Here is a 26,358-nt window from a genome sequence, read left to right as displayed (position 1 = left end):
TTGACAACGCTTCTACCAGTAACACCTAATATATTTCGTTCCCACCAAGAGAAATCAAAAGACAGAGTCGAGGAGACCGGAAGAGTATATTTGGCGATGACCAATATATCGGAATTCTCTGATCTAATCTGGCTAGCGATTGCGGTTGATGTTGAGCACGGCGTTACCACACGTGATCTGGTGCGGATGCCTGACCGAGCGCCTTCAGCTAGGTGAGTCCACTAAAACATATGGTCAGCATCCAATGTCGAAAACTTAGAGCTATTTATTTTGGGGATTTATTTACCGCTACACATACCTAGGTTCCTGCCTGGAGGATTTGGTGATCCTCTGCTACTAGACTCGGAAGCCTGTTAAGCGGAAGCTTCTTCTATTCCGTCCACAACCACTTGAACCTTCATTGACGGGTAATGCCACTGTGTAATTTAGGCGGGACTATAATTTCTGAACAAAACAATTAGATTTAGGTAAGTCTTGGATTTTAGCACGAAATCCATTCATTTGTGCGTATAAATAGCATTCTGGCATCATAGCTAACGTTAGTTCGTGATGAAAACCCTCCCCTAAATTTGGGGAAATTACCAACTTACCCATTGGTGGGGGTTTTCCTCAGAATTGGGAGCCTGGTCTAACTCCTATCCCTAACTTTAGTATCCAACTCTAAAACGCTAATCTAATTCCCCACATAAATTTAGAACCATCTGTTTTGTCCCTAGTAGAAAGGTAGATTTTTGGAAAATCCGTTTGGCATCTCTCATAAACCATCCATAATTATGGATGATTTAAATAATCGTTAACTGTAATTATTGATAGCTTATAACTTGTAGCGTGTTAACTACTGAGTAAGAACCTTTCATTATATAATGAAATAAAACAAATAAAAATGAGATTTGTTTAGAATTTTGACATAATTCATTGACTTTTTATCTTAACAATTCTTTAAGTCTCAAGACGAGAAAAACAAACTTAGGTATTCATTTATATACCTACAATATGTTCTTCGTTCGGTCTTAACTGTTAAACATAGCCTACTACAGTTTCCTACAACTAATTTTCTAAAACGCTGTTTACCTTTTAAGTGGCTGATATCTAAGTAAAATTTGACAAGATCACTTTTATAGTCACTTGACATCGATGGTTCAGTATAGTTCTCTTGGTCATTAAACCCAGAACATTGATTACTTCGACATAAGTCATGAGATCACAACATACACCATTTTGAGTCGAGTAGTATAAAATATGACAAAAATAGTGTGCTTTTGTATATCTTTCATTGTTTAACCCTTGGTTATATCTGGATTAAATTTACATAAACTGTGTGTATAAAATAAGCCTTTGCAACCTATCTCCTGTGAAATTACTTAATAACGACAAACATCATAGCCTTCATTTCGATTCATCGTTTAGGTTTTCATTTCCGTTTCATTTATTTCTTCAATATCTTTGGCATATTGTACAACTGTTTGTTCGACCGTGTTTTCCCTGCATTAGCCTCAACGTAACCCTTCCACTTTACGAAAGTAGATACGTACGTATATAACGTTACTCAAGGAACAAGACCTAGATATACTAAAATCAGATTAACTGGATCGAAACACTAATTTATGGGTTTTGTTTATCCTAATGATTGGTCAGGTTTTTAGGCAACTTTGATTTAGTTGCACGACTAGGACCAAAATGTTACAACTGACAAGTGTAAGTAATTAATTTTGTAGTTTCTAGGTCAGCTACATATTCCTGTTTGTCAGCTCTAATATTTTCTTCACTCACTTGTTTCCTTCTGTATATTCGACCTGTACTCTAGCCGTTTCTGTTCTTGTTCAGCTGTTGTTGACTGTTGTTTTTTGTTTTTCTTGTGTTGAATCCTGTCCAGATTATGAATTAAAAATCATGCTGTTAACGGGTGCTTCATGAGCCCCGGCACTTGGTATGTTGAGGTTATTTCCTTTTTCCTTCTCAATTATTGTCCATATGGGTTTCTCTTCGTAGTATATCTTGAAAGATTTGGAAACTATTGCTGAAAGCTATTCCTAATTCGCTTGATTTACTGGTATCTCGAAGGACTGTTTAATTGAGTTTTTGCTGAGTTGCTTGTCCGATTGTCCTATGCTTCATTAACTTCGATTTCAGCTTGATCACCACCAAGTGTAAACCTGAATTCATATTAGCTCCTCCCTTTTCCCTACGTCTTCCATGGACCTTCCGAATTTTCTGTTGATCCAGATGCGATCGATCAGTTTCTCCGTAGCGTGGTCTCGTGAAGCTTTGTGTGTACGTTTTGGAGGGAAAATTGTACAAACCATAATCATTTTGTTGAAAGCACATAGACTTACTAGCCTCTCAGCAACCTTGCTCCTTTCTCCCAGTCCATGTCGTCCCATAATATCATATCTGATGTTGTCCATTTCAACTGGCATTTTTAGAGTTTCCATCAGGATGGTTTGATCTTTTCCAGGGCAGTTCCCTATAATGAACTGCTCCCTCTTATAAAACTAATTTTAACGTCCTCTTTGTTATCATTGATGAACACATGTCATAAAATGACATTAATTTTAATCCCTTCGTATGTTTTCAAGGATCCTTTAATGACCTAGAATCCATGAGATTCCTATCTTATAAGTGTTTCTCGTAGTTCTTTGGACAGCATCACTGCAACTCGTTGCATGTGTTAGCAGTTTTCCTCTCCATGAACAGAATGCAACAGCACCTCTTTCAAAGCTAATATTTTCTGTCCAGCTTGGGTCCAGTCGGCTTCAATTATTCCAAGCACCACCATGGTTGTATCTTATCATTTTCGCCGCTATTTGAATGGCCCTTGCGGTCTCCCACATTGTGCGGACAACCTGTGCGTCTATTTTTTATTCGTTGCTTTAATTATTAGAAGGGACATCAGCCTCGTGACTTCCGAAAAATCTCGGCTTTGACCATGAGACGTCATAAATATTCTATATGAAAACCCTCCGACTATCACTGGAGATTTTTAATGGTCTAAATGCTTCTTTTTGTTAGGTGCTTTTTAGTAAGGTTCTCTTCTACGGGGTAGGGTTTGCAACCCGGACCAGCAACAGCACTAAAAGGGGTCAACGTGGAATTGATTTGTGTACTTGCTTCTTGATAATCTTCCCCCGTTGTAGTTAAATTGGTCCTTTGTTTACGAAACCATTGTCCTCTCATTCATTACCTTCTTAGTTCATTTAGAATATGACTTAATCAGTGTAAAATTAAACCTTTCAGAATCATTGTTAATCTGGTTTTGTTGTTCATATAAACTTTCATCTGCCTGCGTCTTGTGATCTCAGTTCAGGTCAACAGTTCACTTCAACGATACAGTTATAACACATAACCCTTAAGTCTTTGTTCTAATATTAGTTATCTTCGTGGTTAACAAAATGTTCTATATTCATATACTTTTTTGTTTTGTTTGAAAATGGGTTATTAAGTTTTGTGTGGTAATTTTCAGTCGGCCTGGCAACTTTTTCCTACGTGAAGAAAATATCCTAGTTGAGATTCGTGTTGCTAAGTAGCTGTGTGAGTGGTAGGTATGTGATAAGGTCAGTTGACGTTCAATGAAACGAAAAATGGCTGTATAAGAATGATGCATGTTGGCTCGTCACGATTCCTTAAGTGGGTCCCTAAAGACTATAACTTAGTAGCCACATATTTCGTCATTGATCAAAATAGAAGCCAGAAACAATCATGTAGTTTCCTGTTTCATTCTTCTCGAACATAAGATCGATATTGTTAACTGGAGAAAATCTGTTTTTGTATGATGTTTATCTTTTGTCAAATGCCAAGTTGTTTATTTATTTTGTAACCCCTCTTCTTTTTTTTCAATACTACTATCCCATCTTGTGTACCACAATCTTTTAGTGTCCTACTGTACAAAAAAGTGTTGTGTTTTGTCAACTTATGGTTGAGGGGTCATGGTGTATTTATGTATTAGATCAATGACACAGTTAACGCCCTTGGCTTTCCATCACTGGACGTTATGTCTGTTTGAACAGGTAAGTGGCAGTAGTACGTTAACTGTGACTGACTGACTGACTGACTCGTATCCAGAAGGATTCCTCAAATCAATGTACAAAAATGTATATTTTGCGAAGCGACAAAAACATTGACTAACTTTATATTTAGAAACAATACGTTTCACACTTATTCACACATCAGTAACACCTAAAAATTCATTTCATCTCTAACCTTGGTCGTTAAGTAATATAACGATACATGTCACTACTAAATTATTCCAATCACAACTGATGTTTCTCAAGACAGTTGTATGTATTAATTAGTCCTCGAATGGCAACTAATCTCATTTCTCATAGAATGGTGAAGGAGCTCTGATTCTCAGTTTTAAACTTCTTTTGATCTACCTCTTTCAATAATTGAATACTATCACTAGTCCTCACACAAAACCGCCTCCTTAGACCTAGCATGCAAACTTACATGTCCGATTATAATATCTATACGCAATCTTCCTGCAAACAAACCCAACGGACAACCCAAGTACAAACAAAGCTTGTTCACTAACCATAGTTCTGGTTTCAGGTACTTTTAATATAAAACAAGAATATTAAATTCTTGCTTTTTGTATTCATTAAACGGATAATACTCTTATTTCTTTTTACACCCAGCATATGACCTTTAATCACGTTAGTCATTTCAATGATGATGGTTTCAACTTGTTTCATAAATAATTGCGTTTACTTCTCTATGAGCTTTAATCACATTAATAATAGTAATTATCTTATTATATTTATAGCGACTCACATACAATTGAGTTGATTCTCATTTACCTCAGTTAAACCGTTTTTGTTAACTTATTCAGTGGACAAAGTCATCCATACTATAACAACTTGTTGTACTCTTATTATTATTGTACGTGTATGAAATATATGTGAATGAACATGTTTACACCCTACGCATATATTCATTCTGCCAACTTCATTATTAGCTGCTTAATCTAATCGTTGACTCATCCATTTCCCTGTATATATGTACATTTACTCTGTACACACACTATTAGATTATTGTTCATTAGATTACCAAATCTTGTCTAAGTTTTCTTAACCTTTATATCTAATGAACGTCGGAAACGAGTTTACGAATAAATGAGCTACAATGGCTTATCAATGATTAATCTATAAGGCATATCTAAGTTCGTTAGATATTAATGGAAAGAAATTGAGAAGACATTATGGAAATCAAATTGTGGGTGGCCCTGAAAAGGGCCTGTACACGTTCCCGTTTTAGTTTGTAATGGCGCCACACATAGGACAGTGCACTGCTCGTACGTTCGGTGATGAGTCGTAGGCACAGAACCTATGAAACATTGCTTCACAAGGACAGAAAACCCAACCAACTGCATCACCAGTTTCACATAGAGGCTGTGCACGATTACATATATCACACAAACAGTTCTCTTCATCATCTTCATATTGGAAGTCCCGTTACATGAACTCTTCGGAGTTAATAGAAACCACTTCCTCCTCATCGTTACTGAACGTTGTGGCTCCTGACCAATGTTTCCTTTTAGCCGACACTCTGATGTATATTTCTGTAGTCTGGCTTCCATCCAATATCTAGTGCGAAGTAGCACACTGAAAATGGATCTCAACACCGGTGTTTTTCGATTCAGCTTATGCATCTTCAAAATTCGACGACTCGTCTCCACGAAGTTGGTATTATTTTGTTCAAGCAGCGTTGATGATGGTCGAAAAGCAGTAGACCATTTGTGTTTTTTCGGTAGTAGGTGGTCTCTCACATATCTGGCAAACGTTCCGTCGGAATTTTCGATTAACGATAGTACACTGTTAAAACTACAAAATAATGTTATGCACCTTTTGATTTACCTTTCAACCGTTCGAGTGAACATCAGGCGAAAAAATAGTTGTATAATTTCTGATCGTACCCTCTACATTTACGGTTAATGGGTTAGTGTTAATGAACGATACACTTACCCTCTTTATCACATTGCGAACAAGGTGTACACGACACAAAATATGGTGGGCATTTGGATAGACCTGCGTGATGGCAGCAGCTATTGCAGGTGAATCATCGGTCACAATGCCTATCACCTGTCGACTGTTCGTAGACCGTTGAAAAAAGAAGAGAAATCGAGAAACCAAGGCCGACGTTTCGCGACTTAAAAATGCAATGCAAACGGGTATTGCCTTAAAATTCATATCAAGGGCTACGACCTGATATAAATGGACGTTCTCGTTATTCGTCCTGTACGTCCCGTCAAAACCAATAACATCACAGAAACGACCTGTCAAATTCATTTGCTCAGCAGTCATGAAGAAAAAATACGATAGACAGTTATCATCGTCTAATTCGTATTTGCAAAGCCTGATATTTGGTGCCGCTGCATTCCGCTTTAGGAATTTTGCCTACCAATCTTATGGGAAACCATCATCATTGAAATGACTAACGTGATTAAAGGTCATATACTGGGTGTAAAAAGAAATAAGAGTATTATCCGTTTAATGAATACAAAAAGCAAGAATTTAATATTCTTGTTTTATATTAAAAGTACCTGAAACCAGAACTATGCGTACGTATGAAGCACGTCTGATCGTCAACTAAGCCTTCATTGTTATTTATCACTACTTATTATATCACCGTATTCATTTGCACACCTATATAACTATTAATTACTGGTACAATCACATTGTAGCACTTGAAAATTCTCATAAAATATTCAAAAATGAAAAATAATTTAGCGAGCAATAGTTTTCAATAACTTCATCATCTCACTATACCGTTATAAGTCCATAATTTTAATATTTTATAAAGGCCAGAAATAAGGCATAGCCTTAATGAACTTGACAATGTAATGTGCTAACAATGGTGAACGTTTGCATCTGTTACGACATATATATATGTATATACTTACAAATTGTAATATTTGCAAATTAGAAAGGTCATTCAATAAAGGTCTGAATGATTTGAAGTAAAGTGTTCAGTCACGATAAGTGGAAGAGCATTATCGGAAAATTGAAAATGTAAAATTTTTTGTTTCAATGAAATGCTTAGTATGAGAATTGAATCTTGTCAATTGAGATAATAATAATAATGATCATAAGGACAATAAATAATAGTAACATTTTATATGTTATTTTATGCAATTGACCTTATTCATATTTACACGTTGAATGTCCATAGATATTTGTTGAGTCAGTCAGACGACGTAGGCTTGTTCATTTACAATTCATGAAACTGATATTTCAAATGCTTGTCAAAAATGGTTACATTCATAATGTCTAGATACTTCAGGTTTCATATTACGATTAATAATATTCACACATGACTGATTAGTTTTTATTACGACCAGAAAATTAATTTTAAAATACAGAACTACAAATAAATCACAAGTGAAAACAACAAACCGTTTCAAAATTCACCGCATTGAAATCTAACGTTTTCTAATTTTCATTAAGAATGGCCATTTACAAAATAAACTTTCACTAAATATTAAGTGCCTATTTCGGAAAATTTATTACTACTTTCATATACTGTCAAGGTCAGTTCGTTAAATGGTGGTTTACGGTCGGTTCACCTGAATTATACATATTGCAACCAGTAATTTATCATGATGAATTATTGATATGTTGATTTGTTTCTCCGATTAACAGACCATGTGTTACTAAAAAACTTATGTACACACTTCGGTATTAATTTGTTTATTAATTGGGTATTCAGCATTAGACAACCGACCGAATTCAGTAATAACTTTTATCAAATATTCAAACCGGTTTTCAGTTCTTTTTTCCCTAAACTTTCTTTTAATGTGATACATATAAGTATTCGTAGGAACATAACTAACAACTTCAATGGAAGGTTGACATTAAATCAAAAATTTATCCTAATACACATTGACTAACAGTCGGATTGCACTTAAGTTAGTGTTTTTTTCTTAAAATGTCTAAATTTCTTACAAGACTTACATTACACAAAAAGAATTATTCATTATCATTTCAAATGTAATAATCTAGATTCTGACATCCAATCACAGCACTTGATGCTATTTCGATTTCAATTAATCAGATTACAACGATGAACAGTTTACGACCAATAACAAAATTATTAAAGGTGACAAAATTTTTGTTCATTATCACTTAAATACACACTCGCAAAACAAGTACACCAATCACCGATCAATAAATCTTTTTTCACACACTACAATTTCTAAGAAACGGGTTGTAGGGAATCTTAATTGCCGTGGGCTTAATGTCAACCCCAATCAACGATACCTAAATTTTTCATTCACACCCTACCATTTTTAAAAAATGGGTGGTAGGGAATTATATTTGCCAGGCACTTAATGTCAACCTCCGATTGAAGTCGTACATATATGTATCGCATTAAAAGAAAGTTTGGGAAAAAAGAACTGGGAACCGGTTTGAATATTTGATAATAGTGATCACTGAATGAGGTCGGTAGTCGAATGTTGAATACCAAATTAATAAACAAATTATCACCTAAGTGTGCGCATACTTTTTTTAGTAACACATAGTATGTTAATCGGAAAAAGAAATCAATGTCATCATGATAAATTACCGATTACGAAATGTATAAATCATGTGAACGAACCTCATCGGTTAATGAAGCGACTTTGACGGTATATCAAAGAAGTAATAATTTTTCAGAAATAGGTACATTATATTTATTAATGGGTTATTTTGTAAATAGTCATTCTGAATACGAAATAGTTGTTTACTGTCGCTTTATAAACGGTTTCCATTAGAAAACGTTAGATTTCAAGACGGTTATTTTTAAAATCCATTGAAAGGATTTATTGTTTTCACATGTACAAGGAGAGAACTGATTTTCGTCTTAGTATTTCAATGAAGTATTTAAATATAACGTTTGAGCTTTTAATAATAGTTTTATCTTTTTTAAAAACATGAATAAATCAATGTAAAGAAATATATTTAATTGACCTTAAATGTAATGAGTTAAACATTGGTGGATGAATAACAACTTCAGAGAAATAAGCCAGGAATATTTATATTAAAGGTGATATCTCTTTTTATCTCTATCTATTATTAACGGCCAGTGGTATAATATGGTGATTAAATAGAATTGATATGTCATTTTTTTAAGTAGTTACAATTTCATATTAAACGATGATGGAACCGTCTGACAGATATTTTAAAAATAAAATTCAAATGTAAAAATGTAAATTTTAACATTCAATCAAAACCGTTTATGCTACATTGATTTTAACTAATCAGAATACGAAAATGTGTAATTTACAACCAATTTATTACAAACGAAAAGTACTTGTTCATAAATACATGACCATACATGTTGGAACTTAACCAATCAATAATTTTTTTTATTTTTATAATCATATCCAAAAAAATTTCATTAAATAGGGGTCAGGAATCACAATAACTGTGCAATAAATGTCAACCAACTGACATAAATGTCCAAATCGCAGTGGGCAAATAATAATAAATATATTAAGCTTACTAACAGGGTTGACGTCAGATTCTCAGTTAGAAACTGAAATATGAACGTACCATTTTATCCGTCATACCAAGTTTTGGGATGACGATGTCTTCCGTAATTGCATCACATATTGGACAACTGAATCCAAAGTGTTGTAGTTGTGGATTCCAACCACAGAACGAAGGAAACATAACATTTTAGTGACAAACAATTCAAGTTGTTCCTTCAGTATTTTCATTTGGTTGTTGAGCATGATGGTATATGTCACTCAGTCCGTTGACATCAGAATCTTCGTCTATGTTGTTGTTTCTGTCATTGAATTCTTCATAGTTTACTGAAACAACATCATCTTCATGACTTAGCATTGCATCCAAACCGACGTTCGTTCGATAGCTGGCACGGTTTACAAATTGGATTCCTGGAATTTCTTCATCTATAAAATTGGAGGCTTCTGTATGAGGCTCGGGCGTTGCTGATAACGCAAAGCCTGTATTTCGGCATCCTTTTGTAGACCAAGTTATGCGCGAAATTATAAACGACATTAAATTGTTCTTCTGAAATACGCCGGACTAATGAATACATTTTTTTTCTGGTTGCTTTGCTGTTTTAGTTGAACAGGGAAATAGTTATCTACAGTTAAGTTATGGTTGTTGTTGTCCGATAGTAACCACCTGACACTAATAATTTCTGTGTTGACATATGTATTAGTGCGTATGTAATAGGCCAAGACATTACGGTACATCAATCCGTTTTCGGTAAAAAAAGCTGCAGGAACAATTGACAGAACTGCCGGAGACTCTGTAAGTGCCTGTAGCGTTAACTACCGTGCATATGTCGACTGATGTTATGACATCTGTTACAGGTAAATGCAGGTGATTCTTCAATAACTGACATGCAGTAGGTGTCAGTTTATCTTGAAGACGACGTATTTGGAGCTCACAGCTAATTAACCTGACACATTCTGAAGTGTTTTTCAACTCGTGCTTCCATCCAACATCCAGTGCTAGGAAGCACACCAAAAATTAATCTTAACACGGGTATTCTTCTTGTCAGTTTGTGGAGCTTCAGAATACTATTTTTTGCCTCGACGAAGTTGGTATTGTTTTGTTCAAGAAATTTAGCAGCTAATTGAAACGCATTAGACCATATGTGTTTCGTAGGCAACAACCGATCTCGTATATACCGTCTGCTTCTTCAATAACTGATAGTTTCGGGAACTACAAAATACTGTCAGGTCTGAAAACCTTCATTTATCTGTCCACGTTTCAAGTGATTTCAGATCGCAGACTCTGCAATTTAATCTCTTTCGAATTATAACTTACCCTTATAATAACATTGCGAATGAGGCGTACACAACATAAAATGTGATGCGAGTTCGGATACATATCCATTATGGCAGCAGTCATCGTCGGCGAGTCTTCCGTGACAATCCCAACGAACTCTCGATTATTAGTTGACAGCCTACATTAATTACCTAAGAAAATCATCCTGTAACAACCATAGAGGGATTAGTTTGACTAACATAGCATCTAAAATACTAATCCTAATAATTATCCGGCACCTAACAAAGACTCGTGAACTGCGAACGCGAGAAAAATCGAGCTGGCTGCATCGGTCACATATTCACCATTCGTCAGGTCCTAGAACACAGGCATACTTACCGGCGTCCGACAATGGTGGTCTTTCTTGACTTAAAAGCAGTATTCTAACTCTGTTGGCCGAGAGGTTCTGTGGCAGTGTCTGTCATTGAAAGGCGTACCTCAGAAATACATAAACCTTGTGAAGGCTCCTTACTCGAACACTACCAGTCGAGTCAGAGCTTATGGCGAACCGTCATCCGCTTCTGCAACCTCAAGTGGTTTCCGTCAAGGCTGTCCACATTCTCCATTTTTGTTTAACTTCATCATAGACATACTGATGTAAATAACATTCTCATCGACTAAATTTTCAGGCATTGATCTACCAGGAGGTCTACTTATCGACCTAGAATACGCAGATGATATAATCCTGTTTAGTAAAGACTCTGATAAAATGCAGTCTTTTGGTAGCATTGAGCAACAATGCCAAAATGTTTGGGATGCGTTTCTCTCCCCTGATCTCAAATAGATTGATGAGGTAGTAAATCTTCATTACCTGGAGTGGTTGGGATATGTGTTACGTATACCCAACCAACGCCTATCTCGATGGGCTATGTTTGTTGGTGCAGGAGTAGGCTGGAAGAAAGCTATGGAGGGATCAAACCAAAACGTGACATCAGTTCACGAAGTCACTGATAATTGGACTTAATCACTTAAATAGGTGCAGACTACCTGGTTGGGGTCCATGTGATTATCGTAACCAATGGTTACAGACTTTGAATTTTTATTTAATTATTATTAGCTTTATTCAATATTATATTTTTTGTACAACATAGAATTCTCAGAGCAAAGTATTTCAACAAATTTCCATTTCGTATTTCTTGATCGATCCTGAAGATAAATATGGAGGGATCCCCAATTAGATGTCAGAAGTTCAGGAATCGACATCTGAATAATGTACATTATTTTCTATGTATATAGCAAGCAACCACAATGTCTCTCGTTGTACTCTTTCCTAACTTGTACAGAGAAAGGTCGTGAACTTTTCACAAACGCAACTGAATAGGTTGTGCAATTAATTGACATAATAATCTGTTGAAACAAACAAAAGACAGATAACTTGTTGAAATATCTGGATGGCAGGAACAGGTAGCCCAGATATTCAAGCAGGCCATTGCTCGAAATCGTTTGCAATAGCTCAGGTCCATCGATTCCTTGTCTTCCTCCAAATCGTGTGATTATGAATTCCTCATAATATTTGTTTTTATTTCGCTAATTTACATCTTTTCGAGTCATATCTTCGATCCCTAATCTTTCCTATTATCACTTATACTGCTACTACCTCTACTATTCTGGGATTTGGCCCGTCTCAGTGTGCTAATGAGATATGGTAACCGATGTACATACGCAGAGGTTCTACGTTGTGACTGACTAAAGGAATTACCCAATAAATGCGAGGGAACAATAGCTATTAACGTATAGAACTAGTGCTCATTTTTCTTCTCAGCTAATCATTTCTCCTGAGTTGGAGATCATCAAACTGGTATAATTCTTCAATATTCTATTATTTATTACCATATATTTACTGACTGTCTTAAGCATTCTAATTCATCACACTTATACTATCCATAAGTCGAAGCCTAACTTGCGTACAAAAACAGTATGTTCAGTCCCTCATCCTTCTATGGTCTTAATCTTCCTTTTAATCTCCCATAGTCGCTGGTTTTTTTAAAATATTTATTTGTACTCTTTTTGGATTTTTATTACAACTATTAATGAGCCATTATTACAAATTATTATTATTCTGTTCTTAACAACTTTCAAGTGGACAATTATCTTCATCTTATCACTTCTCACTAGCCGTTTTTTACATGACTTCCTTGGAGTAACATATTTTCGTAAACATTCTGGGACTAGATACCGCTTCATGTTTTTTTCAAGTATTCAATTCCATTCTATTGTACTAGAGACTACTACTTTTGCGTATAAAATTAACTATAAATGCGACTATACATAATATTTTTAATAGCTAAATTCATGAGTCTATGTAAGCCAGACCACTATTGGAAACCTGGACGGCCGTTTCGTCCTAGTAACCATTTATCCATTGTCTGAGGTAGATAACTGTCTCTACCCAACACATATTTGACTCCATTGGTCACAGCTTCTCATTAGAGTTCCAAGAAATCCATCTTAAAGCCACTCACTAGTGAGCACATGATTACTATTATCATTAGAATGGGCGACATCTATGTCAAAAAACGTTAATGTTTTGGATGGAAGGCTATCTAATATTACCTACCAAATTTCTTATTATACTTACTGTGGTTTACATATTTGTGTCAGTTTGATTGAACGCAGGTCTGCACCCATATCTTCATTTATCCTCTCATTGATTACAAACTCAAACAATCATTAACTTTACTCACGTATCGATTACCACCCATAAAACTCTTTTTTACTCACTCGCTTTGCGGTGTGCTTGCTATCGCGCGCTCGTGGATTTTATTAATTTTTAACGATACACCATCCCAACGATTCGTGTTCTGGCTTTTAAATACTAACCTGCTTCGGTTTGGACACCCGGGCAGTATCACAGCCCTCATATATGTCGAATGAGATTTGCGTGGCGCATATGTATTTGGTGCCTCCTTGTACCAATATCTGTGTTAAAATAAATAAATAATTTTAAATACTATCGAGTAATCTCATAGTGATACTAGGAGAATCGGTCTACTAAAATACTCAGTCAATGGGACATTATATTTTTCTGTTTTAGGGGCTTACAACTTATCAATACGCCGAGAGATTTGACCGAAACTGAAGTGTCAGTGATTATTAGTATAACTAGGATAACTTTGTGACCTTTACGATAAATACTTGTCATTTTGTTGTTTATACTGAATTTTTTTTATGTGGATGGAATAATTTCGTGTTTATTATTCCTATTCACACTACAGAATGTGATATGTTCCTTCTGTACCGAAACTTTTGTTAACACAGTATGTTTATATTATAATATAATATAACACTTAATCCTTTGTGTTTCCAGTATATTTGTCAAGATCGAGGTTTAATTTGGTTTGAGTAGGAGAAGCTTGTTGTATTTCCGTGAGCAAACCACCACACTACTTAAATACCATAGTTATTCGACCCTCCACTATCCCTAAAAATGTGGTGAGCAAACAATATTAACGATTCCTTCCTACCCTACCAGCTACTATTATTGTACACATTAGCTATATTCATTTAAATCACCAGTAAACTTTTACTTATATGTTGTCAGTAAAGTTTAGCCTGCTATAATAATGAAATGTCCTGAGAGTACAACGGTTTGTAAATATTTGTTTTTCTCAGACATCCAACTAAAAAGTTGTCGTACTCGGAAATATCAAAGTAACAAAAGTTTCACGATTGTTATCATGTATTTAACCGCTAGTTAAGATGTTTATTTACAAGCGCCCTGGTACGGCCGAGAGTGGGGAGAGTCCGCCCTCCCCCTCGAAATGCTCTCACATGGCCACGCGTATACAGCCTCTGCCAGGGAAGTCCTACTCATGGCCTTCTGGTGGCGGGGGTGTTTACGAAATCGAAAAGCGAGTGTCCGGCGCTTTAACCGGGTTGGTGGATATGGAGGATCCACTTAGGGGAGTTGTAAAACTTTGATTCCAAACCAATGGTGCACATGGGCTCCGGGATCCTGAGGAGACAGATGGCTTATGAACTAATTGTTCACTGGCTACCATGGGACTGCATCTCCTTACGTTGATCTACTGCCTTGTGGATCAGACCTTTAGGTCAAAAGCTCGGAGAGTGGCCCCCTAAGTAAACCACCTGCTTCGGTTTTGACACCCGGGCAGTATCACACCCCTCACATAATTAAAATGAAATGACAATAACTATTAGGTAAACTACTCGCACTCCTATTAAAATTCAAATAACCCATACCCATTTGAAAACATTCGCTTTTATTTTTTGTACCACGTCACTTGTCCACCCTCTTCCATTCTCACCTTGTGTATCCTTACCTTTCAACTTGTGTGGCGCACATATATCTGGTGCCCCCTTGTACCAATATTTGTGTTCAAATAAATAAATAAGGGAACACTATAGTAACATCCTACAAATGATATAACTAAAACTTTCCGGTCTTCATATTGTACATAATAACTTTGAACAAATTCGTTAAAAAAGTTTCCAATTATCAACACTCAAATTACACATCATTGTAAAATATAAACAATAGATCTAATTCCAATGAATTAATTGTATAATAATCCGGTTTATGTATGTTTAGAAGTAGGGTGGTATGTTTTTCACATTTATACTTTTAAAGTAATTAAATACTTTTTTTAATTAAACTTTCTAATATTTCTTCTTATTTACTTTAGAATTCATTCGTTTCTTGCTCACAATATCTACACATATATGTGTAGATATACACAGAATGAATAAATCCAATAATAATGAATACGATGAGTTGACAAAACGTATAGGTTTTACATCAATGATGGAACTTATCTGTATTTGTTTATTTCCATTAATATTACAATGTTTACGATCACTGGTATGTATACATTTTAATATATTATCGAAAAATCGATTTTATTTACCTTTGATTATTGATTATTTCATTATTCTATTACCAATTATTTTATTATTAACTTTATTATCTTCTTATATTATTATAATTGTAATAAGTTGTTTTGTCATATTTCTATTATGGCTATTATTACCAAACTATAATCAAATGAATTCTTTTGGAAATTTCCATTTTTTTCCAACGGATATTTTAATTGCCTATTTACGAACCACCATATATATACTTTCTTGTATTATGATTTATGCTATTGATTTACCAATCTGTCCAAGACGTTTTGCTAAATCTGAGTTAAATGGTGTTGGTTTAATGGATGTTGGTACAGGTTTATTTATATGTGTATCTAGTATATCCGGTTCTAAATTAGTTTGGTATATAAATATTTACAGAGATAATAGTAAAAGTTTTTTAGATTGTACATTGAATTCTGTAGTACCATGTTTACTTTTAGGATTATTACGAACATTATTAATTCAAATGTCAAATTATCATCAGAATATTGTAGAATATGGTGTCCATTGGAACTTTTTTTATACTATTGCATTGATACGTGCCATATCACTCGTTGTGACCACTGAAAATACTATCAGTAGTTATTTGATAACATTTTCACTGAAAAAACAAATTCTGTTCTATTACGTTGTATCCTCTATATTCTTAATATTCTCTGAATTTTTGCCAATAATAATTTGTCCAGAGTATTTTCAAACAAGATGGCAGTTTAATTCAAGAACACTACACTATATAAATGATAATCGATCAAAATCTTTATGGATTGCTAATTTTGAAGGTGTCACCTCCTTATTTGGTTATGCATCAATTTACTTCTTCAATTTGAGTTCATCACTTATATTTCGATCTTATTTGTCAACAGACACCAATAATGACAGTAATAATGGAGTAAGTTCACTGAACAAGAAGGAATTTCCGCGTAATATTCCGTTATTCAGATTACATTTAATCTGTGCTTTCATGATCCTATGCTCAATAAGTTGTTTCCACTCACTAGGTGGTAGTCAAATGACATCCAGACGTTTTGGAAATTCTAACTATGTATTACTCATTATATTTCTCTCAGCCATCTGCTTTCTTTTTCTCTCTTCGATGATTTCATTACTGATACACTTTAAATCACTTTTCAACCTAAATTTAAGCTATTCTCCATTATCCTTGATAATTAATGATAAAGGCTTGTTATATTTCATCATTTCGAATTTATTGACTGGTTTCTTCAATGTGTTTTGTTTGAATACTCTACATTTGTTGCCTGAACGGGCAAAGTTAAATGTTATCACGGGTACGTATGATGATTTGAGTTGGGCTTCGTCATTGTTACAATTTTTAGTGCTCTTAACCTATTCGAGTTTATCAGTTATTTTTGTTTTAATTGGTTCCTATTACGATTGTCTTAAATTTCTTACTTGTAGTGTGTTTGGTATTTTTAAATAAATGATTGGTGTGAATCAACGGTTCTTCTAAATACATTCCTTAAGTAATCGACGGCTATACCTAAAAACTTCTGCACACAAGTTTGCATTCGATTTTAGGCAATTTATAGACATTTTAAGTTGACCTAATTTATTTTCGACTGACATTCATACTTAGACCTGTTCAGTTATTGCATCTATAAGTTGTTGATGGTTTTCCTGATGCCTCTTTTTCAGAAACCAATCATATTATGAATGAAGACAGAAGTGCCTATCAACGACATTGGTCTAGATTAAATGAAAACTTCTTTAGGCTTAATAGAACATTAGTTATAATATTTCGTTTTCTCAGCCGGATTGTAAGATGATTGACTTTAAGCCCTAAGATGCTATAGACTCAGGAATGATAATCAACTGCTTACTAACCATGAATATGCCTAATGAGGTGGATCAAATGGTATTTATAGACTAGTCAAAACTGTGTAGCACAGTTTTAATTGTTCTCCAGAAGGTGTAACTAGCACAATTCACTTACTTTACTGGGTGTCTATCGTCATACAAATTAACACAGTATTTTCTTCATGCTCAGATCTTTAGAGTAAACATTAATTTCTTCTAGATACATTTCGTAATAGGTGTCAAATGTGCATGTAACTTGAGTCAAATAAAATTGCGATAGATTGTCTACAACTAATTCCCACTTAATAGTTGGTATATTGTATTTTTGGTATTTATCAAAATAAGGTTATGGTTTCCACTACGAACTGAAATCAGCTATAATGCAAGGATCTTAAATTGTATCCTAAGTCATAGTATATTGAACCATTGACCCACCCTTCCCGTCTCTTGATTAACTAGAGCGATTAAGATCCCAGCATGGTTCGGTGATGTTCATCTTTACAACTTTGTACAATATAAAGATGCTAATTGCACCAAGTTATTCCATTTTACTAATAGCAAAACGAAGATAATGTTAGAAGCTAATATAATTAGGTAGTGCATTCAGTCATAAACAACATGGGACAAGTTTGCAGTAAACTAAACTCTGATAATATCACCACATTGGAGGGGGGCTGTCTTATAGTTCATATAATTTTACCAGTGATATCAAGAACTATATGTAGATAACATAGCAATAAAAAGACGAATGTAGTGTAATAATAAGATTTGAAGTGATGAGAGATTTTAGAACCTCTAGGTTCTCTAACACAACCGAGTAGATTGGGATGCGTTACGTATAACTTTCCCATATCCTAATGTAGATTTTGCTGCTCGGTTTACTCACGAGAATTTTTAAGAATAGGTTTTTATCAAGTCGGATGATTTCATTTACTGTTGAAGTGATTTCCATCACGAGATGATATTGGTCCGGGGGCTAGATAATCAAATGGGAATCGTGCGTACCATAGGTTTACTAAAGTTTAAAATATGAACCCCTGGATCTTGACTCTGGACTGAAGGTGTTGTCAAACTTCACCAATAAACTTACTGATCTTCATTTTGATATCATATAAAGCTTGTGAGTGTTTACTGCTAAGTAGTCAGAAAATATGTAATGGTCTTCCGGTGTTCCCTAAGCTTTTATTAGTATTACAACTGATCTCATTTCGTTGTTCAATATCATCTACAGAAGTGGGTTGATTTGACGTTGCTTTCTTCACCCGATAAAACGTGAACATTTAATTATTAACTAGTGGTTTCCGTAATATTTGTACTGCTCTTTCCAAAACTGACTTTTCATAGCTAACAAAATCAATCGAAGAGCCTTTCTTCCAAGTTTAGTTTCATGAGAAGATTAAATTATCGGGTAGTTTTTATCATTAGTGAAGTGAATAAATGAATCCCTTACATTCAGAGTTAGGGGCAGTTAAGCTTTGTAGTCGTATAATTCGTCCCAACAACTAAGATATACGCTCGAAAACAAAATATGGGATTCGCTAAACATAAGTTTAGTGAAATAAATTAAACTTCTCAGATTGATATCATGAGTCAGTTGGAGCTAGACCACCATGAAAAACCTAGACGGCCGTTTCGTCCTAGTGTGGGACTCCTCAGCAGTGTTCGACCACGATACCGCACCCCGCGGGATTCGAACCCAGGACCTACTGGTTTTGCGCGCGAGCATTTAACCATTAGACCACCGAGCCGGCACCCAACGGTGTTAATGTCTAACTTCAACTAGTCCACGAAGTTGCGCCACCATTGTCTTCAGTGAGCTGATATCTCACAACAGACCTGGTTGAACTCCACTGGTAACGGCTTCCCACTAGAACTCCAGGAGTATCTCTTGAAGTCAGTCACTAGTGAGCAGATGATTATTATCAGAAGGGGTTTGTGGAGATTTTAGAAATTTCACAGATTGAAATCATGAGTCAGTTGAAGCTAGACCTTCATGGAGAACCTGGAAGCACTGGACGGCTCACTGAAGACAATGGTGGCGCAACTTCGTAGATTAGTTGAAGTTATACATTAACACCGTTGGGTGCCGGCTCAGTGGTCTAATGGTTAAATGCTCGCGCGCAAAACCAGTAGGCCCTGGGTTCGAATCCCGCGGGTTGCGGTACCGTGGTCGCACACTGCTGAGGAGTCCCATACTAGGACGAAACTGCCGTCCAGGTTTTCCATGGTGGTCTAGCTTCAATTGACTTAAGGTTTCAATCTGTGAAATTTCTAAAATCTCCACAAACCCCTTCTGAAAATAAAATAAACGTCTAAAATTCAAAAACCTCGGATTGTCCAGTTGCTAGTTTCGTTACTCAGAGATAAATATTGTTCTGTACAGTATATGAAACGTAGAATTAGTTAAATATAGCTTACACTACTGGTTCAGTGAGTACCGCGACAAAAAATAAGCAAATGTAAATTGTCTATAAATAACATGGTATGTTAGGTGAAACAGTTTCTTAGGATATTTAAAGTAATTATTCAACCGAGTGTTCGTTTGTTTTACAGTTTGTAAAATATGTGAGACATTCTGAAGCATCGATTTAAAAAGAAATTTAAGCTGATTTGAAACAGTAAATTTATTTAAAAGGGCAAATGGTTTAAGATTATGTTGGTAGATTATTGAGTAAGATGTGGCGATTGTGACAGTGGTGGGAAGTAACTCAAGTAAATAGTTTGACAAACATTCAGTACTAACGCTGATCTTTTTAATTTTAATGGACACTACAGGCTGAAGGCGCTTTGTCAAGCATCATCACTAAGTCACGCCACGACGCTATATGGGATGTTTATCCTCATCAATTTAGTCAGTTTGGAAGTCACACGTTTCTCTGTCAATCCTTGCGATCAGATGCCTTTTTCCTTTCAACAACCACTGATTTCTTTTTTCATCGATGGCTATAAATAGTGGGTCAAGCTTTGTCAAACTTTTTCACAGCGAATATGGTGGAAAAGGCTTTTTTTTCTATCTGACCGTAGTTCCTTTCTGTCGTAATCAGCTATCATACAGCTTGGGTGATTGCCTTCTCAGATCCGTCAGGGTAATTATGGGAAATCACTGCTCCGATTCCGTAATTTGACGCATTTGCTGCGACCGAAATTCGATCTGGATTATAGTGTTTAAGCAGAAAGTTTGGTGATAGGAGCTGTTTTAGGAATGTTTCTTGACATTCTGTTGAACAGACCCATTTGTTGTACTTTTTCAGCAACCAATTCAGAGTGGCACGGAGGCGATGCAAATCTTGGAGAAAAACACCATAATACTTAACTATTCCCAAGAAAGATCGTAAAGTTTGTACATCTGTCGGTGGAGGCATGGTTTTGACAGCTTCAGTGTTTTCTGGATCAAGTTTTCTACCGTTTTTGTCGATTATGAATCCCAAATAGCGGACTTTCTCCACGTGTAAATCACATTTTTTGGCGAGTAATCCGAAACCACAATTTGCTACACATCTGAGAACCATATCCACCTTCTTTTCTAAGTCACCATAGCTCGTACCTATGATTAGTATATCATCGAGATAAGCCGCAGTAACAGGAATAACTTGCAGTATAGTGTTCATAGCCTGTTGGAAGACTGAAGGAACGATTCTTACTCCGAAAGGGAATCGGTTACACTGGAATAAACCTTTATACATGTTTACTGCCAGGTAAGGTTTGTACTCTTCGGCTACTGGAATCTGTAGATAAGCTTCTGATAGATCCAGTTTTGCAAAATACTTCCTCTTATTCAGTTTCGCAAATAAGTTCTGGTAACGGCAAACAGTGATGAGCTTCAAGTGCTTCGTTTAATCCAGTCAAATAATCTGCACATAGCCGGATACTTCCACTAGGCTTCTTAATCATTGGTGCTGTCCAATCAGAAACATTCACTGGTTCTATTATTCCACATCTTTGCAGACGCTCTAATTCTTGTTCAAGAATCGGTAGCGCTGCATAGGGTGCCGGACATCTTGGTCTAAATACGGAGGCGACTCCCGGTTTAAGAATTAGTGGTGCTTTTACCTTTTTGCCCCCCCCCATTTCTTCCATAAACACTTGACTCTGTCTTCCCGACACAACATCCTTGAGATTCTTTTCGCTGGTTTGCTGGTTCTCACGGAGCCGCATATGTGGTTAATGGAGTGATTTGCTAATTGTAGTGTTTCTGTTAGGTCTAGACCCAGCAAATCTAGTCCCAGATTCTCTGAGATTTAGTGTTGCATTTCCTTTTGAAACTGTACAGCATACCTCTCCAACAATAATAAATTTCGCTCCGAATGCACTATCAGTTAACTGGGTTGTTGGCAGCATCTGGGGTTTCCTAATATGTTTCCAGGTTTTTCGGCTAATAACTGTGGTGTCGAGATGCAGGTGGGCACGGTGACCGTCAACCTCGATAGTTGCATATTTTCGTTGACTATGGCTTGATCGCGTATGTACTACCACTCTAAAGAGCTTCAACATTTCCTTGAACTCCCGCCCACCAATGAGGCACTTTCTTACGGATCGCCTAGTATCTAGACAGAACAAGAATATAACAAGCCCGACTGTTATTAATATGAATATAACCAAATCACAGAATACATGGCTTATCCTTTCCTATTATTCATTGTTTATTAATCATGGCCTTATGCTCCTAACCCTCACTTCCAGTTCCCAAATCTCTACAGGTTAAATGTACACTATTCTTCCTAATAGTCATGCATTTTTTTCTATTGCAAGTAGACAGATAACTCACTAATCTTATGGATGCCGATCTACTAAGGCCGATCATACAACGCTCAAAATTTGGCCACAAAGTCTTGTGAGTTTCTCAATGTTTTATTTTTCTTACCCTGAAATTTTTTTTCTACAATTTTATACCCTCTCATATTTTTTGATTTGCTATTAGTCCTTACTTCTTTAAACCATTAGTTATCTTCATAGCAGTGTGATATACTATGTGGACATCTAACCCATAAAACAAACATATTAACTATCTGATTTGCTTGTAACATGGACCTGGTAGAGACAGTGTATTCCAACCATGGGCTTTGATTAAAGCAGTATTCATACTTACCACAAACGTAAGAGCCCAACATCACAAAACGAAGGAGGGTGGCGTTACTGACCAGCAAACATGATGGTGGGAGATAACTTCAATCCACCCATGTTTGTAGGGCAGAACAATTTGTTTAATTACGGCTCCTTATGGTTTAGTGGGATGTCACGAACATAAGGTTTTAATGCTGATTTACCATGCAAAATACCTCATTAAATCGTGTTACGAACGTTGAATTGGTTTCACTTTCTACCCAGTAATCCTATTACAAGCAAACTAGACAATTCGCTGATATACGAAGCCTACTCAAGACCCTATAATACCTGAAAAAAATAATAATGCAAAAAAAAACGAAGGGTGCTCCAATAGCTTCGATAATAAAAGGAAGACAGCCAATTGTATATCACAATACTGTTTCTAGCACTATATTTTAATTCATAACCACACAATTCCATATTCAGCTCCTTTCTGAATCGCCCCGATTTGTCAGTTGTATGTCCACTCATGCCTTGTTAACACTTATCTTCTATAACCTATTAAAATGCTTTTTCTTAACAAATACCTTAATAAAAGAAAATTAGACTGAGTGATCATACCTTAAACATTTCTTCATGAATATCGGCTACTCTGCCTCTCGTCCTTTCTTTTACTTGCTCCCTCTTTCAGACCCCTTGTGATATAGAACGAAAGACTTCATCCTGCATCATCCTCAAAGCTTTAGACATTCCAAAGGGACATAAGGTTGCGACTTTTAGAAGCTCCCACCTTCAATGGACCTATCAGTTGCACATTCGCAACGCAACTTTCATGACGCGCGCTAACTGTGATACTGACTAGAACCATCTACATTCATATCTTATATATTATCAACCCAGCTAAGAAATTTACTACAGTGGATATTGTATCATTTGTAACAATTTGATCTTGCCTGTAAACTGGCATGCCTCATGTAACAAACTGTTATTTGAGAATAAATTATTATTATTATTATTTTGGTCGATACATTAGGTTTATCTCTCCTGGAAGGAAATCGCAGTGTGTGACGATACATTTTTTACAAAGAAATTCTATATGTACTTTATACTAACATTCAGTACAACGGTAGTTTTAGATGGGTAAAACATCTTGTAGTGCCGCTCACCTCATAACCAGCAGGAGGATGGAGGCTGTTTGTTTGAGCTGTCCTGCTTACGTACAAAAGAATCTTTCTGGCTATTTATTACCTGTACGTACGGTGGCCGGTCACTGTTTTAAACTATAGAAGTGTCGTGTTTTTAGTTCACCAACCTCTGACATTCACTAGTCACTTCTTGTAGCGTTATATTTGGATACTGTTCAATTTTACGCAGAGTTGTGATTCTGGTGTCGGCATCTTCAGGTGTCTACAGGCTGAATGCAAAAACAAGACATTTGAACTGTTCTTCTATCATTGATGATAATCTGAAACACTCACACACGCCGACATGTACCTAGTCTCTAGCTTTCGTCAACTTAAGACGTTGGTAACGAATATTAAACAAAGATGACTGTCCACCAAAAAGTTGCGACAAAATTACAGCTGTCGCAATCAAGATCTCTAGGATTCTTGATGATAATGAAGTTGGAGTAGCTTTCATGTTCAGCTGTGCCAAGTTTGCGTAGCAGTACTCTGACCTTTTTCTTGACGTTCCAGCAAAGCTTCAACTTGGTCAAATGTCAGTGACATTTTGATAAGTTAACCCCGTCGCTAGTTGTTTTATCTAGAGTTTAACTTCCTAATATACCAAGTATGACTTGAGCACTCGAACACTAGAACCCTCTAAGTCGCAAATGTGAAGACAGAAGACAAGTGAAAGAAATACCATTTCAAAACAGATACAAAACCATCAGATATTTATAGCCTTTTAGTAAGTACGAAATAAGTATTATGGTCATACAGTCCGAATACAAGACGTTTTAACATTTGTCCGATAGGGAAGCACACGTATAAATTGTGGAACATTCTTTCTAAAGATTATTGGATGGAATATATTCGGCTCTTTCTGAGCTTTTTTTGAGCTTCTCCTAGTCTACCTATGAGCCATCCTCACATGTAAGAACTGTTATCAACTATTAGTTTGTTTTCGGAAACCTTGTTTGCCAATTCACATAGAAAACTGACAAATTGCGCCGAAAAATTTGAAAACTATTTAGTAGGATTTTTTACTTGCTGAGGTGGAACCTAACCGTTTTTAGTAAATTTACTAACTTGTCACCGCAACAGTGGATTACAGCTAATAAAATCAAGTTCTAAAACTTCTTTGTGATGAAATCGTAGTATGTGGGATTCGTAATCCCATGTGCCTTTTCAGTAAGCTACAAAATGGGCGCTAACCCCTGTATCAATAATCACGAGATAATGAGAATTCTTCTTTGTTTCGTTTGTATACGACAAGCAGCTGCTGCCATTAGTTAGCCCTGGAACTAGTTCCCGCAGACAAGCTTTCATATTAGCTTACCAAAATTATTTTAGATAGCTTCCAGACAAATAACCGCACGTATTCTGGCATCAACGCCCTTCATATGTAAGAGCGTCGTTTCCATGAAAACCATTGTGCATCCTTGGTGAACCTCGGATACCTGTGAGTAAGTGTCATGTAGTTCTATATCGGTTAATTAGCAGTTTTATTTCTCTCAAGTTTATTTAGATATGCTGTAGCATCTTCATTTACGCTTGTTTGCGGAGGTTTAACTTTATTCACTGGTACACAGCCATCAGAATTTCGCTGATTCACTCATAAATGTCGGATATTTGCTATTTAATTACAGTGCTCCATCATATTGAATACAAATCACTGAGAGAAACCATGTCTTTATTATCGCCTACACGCCAGCAGATTGTAGACCTATTTTGTCGTTGTACTTAAGTACTTTGACATTCTGATGACTCCATGGTACAAACGTTACGTTATTACAGAAGCAAATCAGTAAGGAAACGTTCAAATATCAGCGTGTGACCAATGTCACATGCACCTATTCATAGCAAAGCTATCTTTGACTTGGTAAGAATTGATAAATTGTCCGGCATTCAGTGACCGGCCTACTGGATAGTTTGACCAGAGCCTAGTGACATTTCGCTTTCCCTATACAGCTGTACTATATAAAGTTCTAAAATGAAATTTCGCACCCAAAGAGATGCAACATTCTGTAATTAATATCCTAAACTACTTGATTGTGCTCGAAGAAAAGATAAGTAACTAACCTGATTTTCTAGAAAAATGGTTGATTACTCGACCTGGCCCTTTATTCTATACTGTGAAAGTTGAAATGTAATAAACTCCGCTTATACCCCATTTAGAGCTACTGACGATTCAAAGCCCGGATAAAGGAGGAGCGTTGGATGTGAGGTCAGCGATTCGATTGCAAATAAAACAACAATTTGAAGCGCTTGAACTCTGCCCCAGGAGTTGAACAATCATTATACACTTAAAACCATGATTTTTCCGGAGTCACGACACCGATGTCCCTTCTGGCAGCCAGGTTAGTGACTAACATGAGTAAACTGAAGGACTGAAAAGTTTTGCAGACTGTGTGGATCAGTCAAACAGCTGCAGAAATGAGGAGATACAACATGGCAGTCCTCAGTGTGAGTGAAACCCGCTGGAAATAAGTTGTAAATATATGTTGAGATCACGGGGAAGCGCTGTTGTGCTCCAGTCATGGAGAAGACACTGATATATACACAGGGATTAATACTGGTGCTGTCTAAAGAAGCATGAAAATACCACTCATGGAACAGAAATCTCCTGAATGTTAAATCAACAAAGCATCCCTCAAAACAAAGGAGAGCATCACAATGAATGTTATTCAGTG

At 36.0% G+C, this 26,358-nt stretch overlaps 2 protein-coding genes across 3 annotated transcripts; one reads left to right on the top strand and one right to left on the bottom strand.

Annotated features, from left to right (window-relative positions):
* Positions 1-223: 223 nt before the first annotated feature.
* NOP58_1 (Nucleolar protein 58) lies at positions 224-19,123 on the top strand. 2 transcript variants are annotated; one of them, XM_051216389.1, is made up of 3 exons: positions 224-467; positions 3,871-4,004; positions 15,425-19,123. In XM_051216389.1, exon 3 carries the CDS (start codon positions 15,481-15,483, stop codon positions 17,080-17,082), a length of 1,602 nt encoding a protein of 533 aa, XP_051066981.1. In that variant the 5' UTR covers positions 224-467; positions 3,871-4,004; positions 15,425-15,480; the 3' UTR covers positions 17,083-19,123. The 2 variants fall into 2 exon arrangements, with proteins under 2 accessions (XP_051066981.1, XP_051066982.1); XM_051216390.1 differs by having other exon boundaries at positions 224-4,004; positions 15,425-15,600; positions 16,085-19,123.
* A 583-nt stretch (positions 19,124-19,706) lies between these two features.
* On the bottom strand, positions 19,707-23,443 carry MS3_00008051 (uncharacterized protein). Its single transcript, XM_051216388.1, has 2 exons — positions 23,124-23,443; positions 19,707-23,077 (listed from the first exon to the last, which is right to left on the bottom strand). The coding sequence occupies exon 2, from the start codon at positions 21,140-21,142 to the stop codon at positions 20,507-20,509; it is 636 nt and encodes a 211-aa protein (XP_051066980.1). The 5' UTR covers positions 21,143-23,077; positions 23,124-23,443; the 3' UTR covers positions 19,707-20,506.
* Between the last annotated feature and the right edge of the window lie 2,915 nt (positions 23,444-26,358).

The sequence above is a fragment of the Schistosoma haematobium genome, chromosome 4, assembly GCF_000699445.3.
Source record: "Schistosoma haematobium chromosome 4, whole genome shotgun sequence".
NCBI lineage: Eukaryota > Metazoa > Platyhelminthes > Trematoda > Strigeidida > Schistosomatidae > Schistosoma > Schistosoma haematobium.
This window is presented reverse-complemented; position numbering and strand designations above follow the sequence as displayed.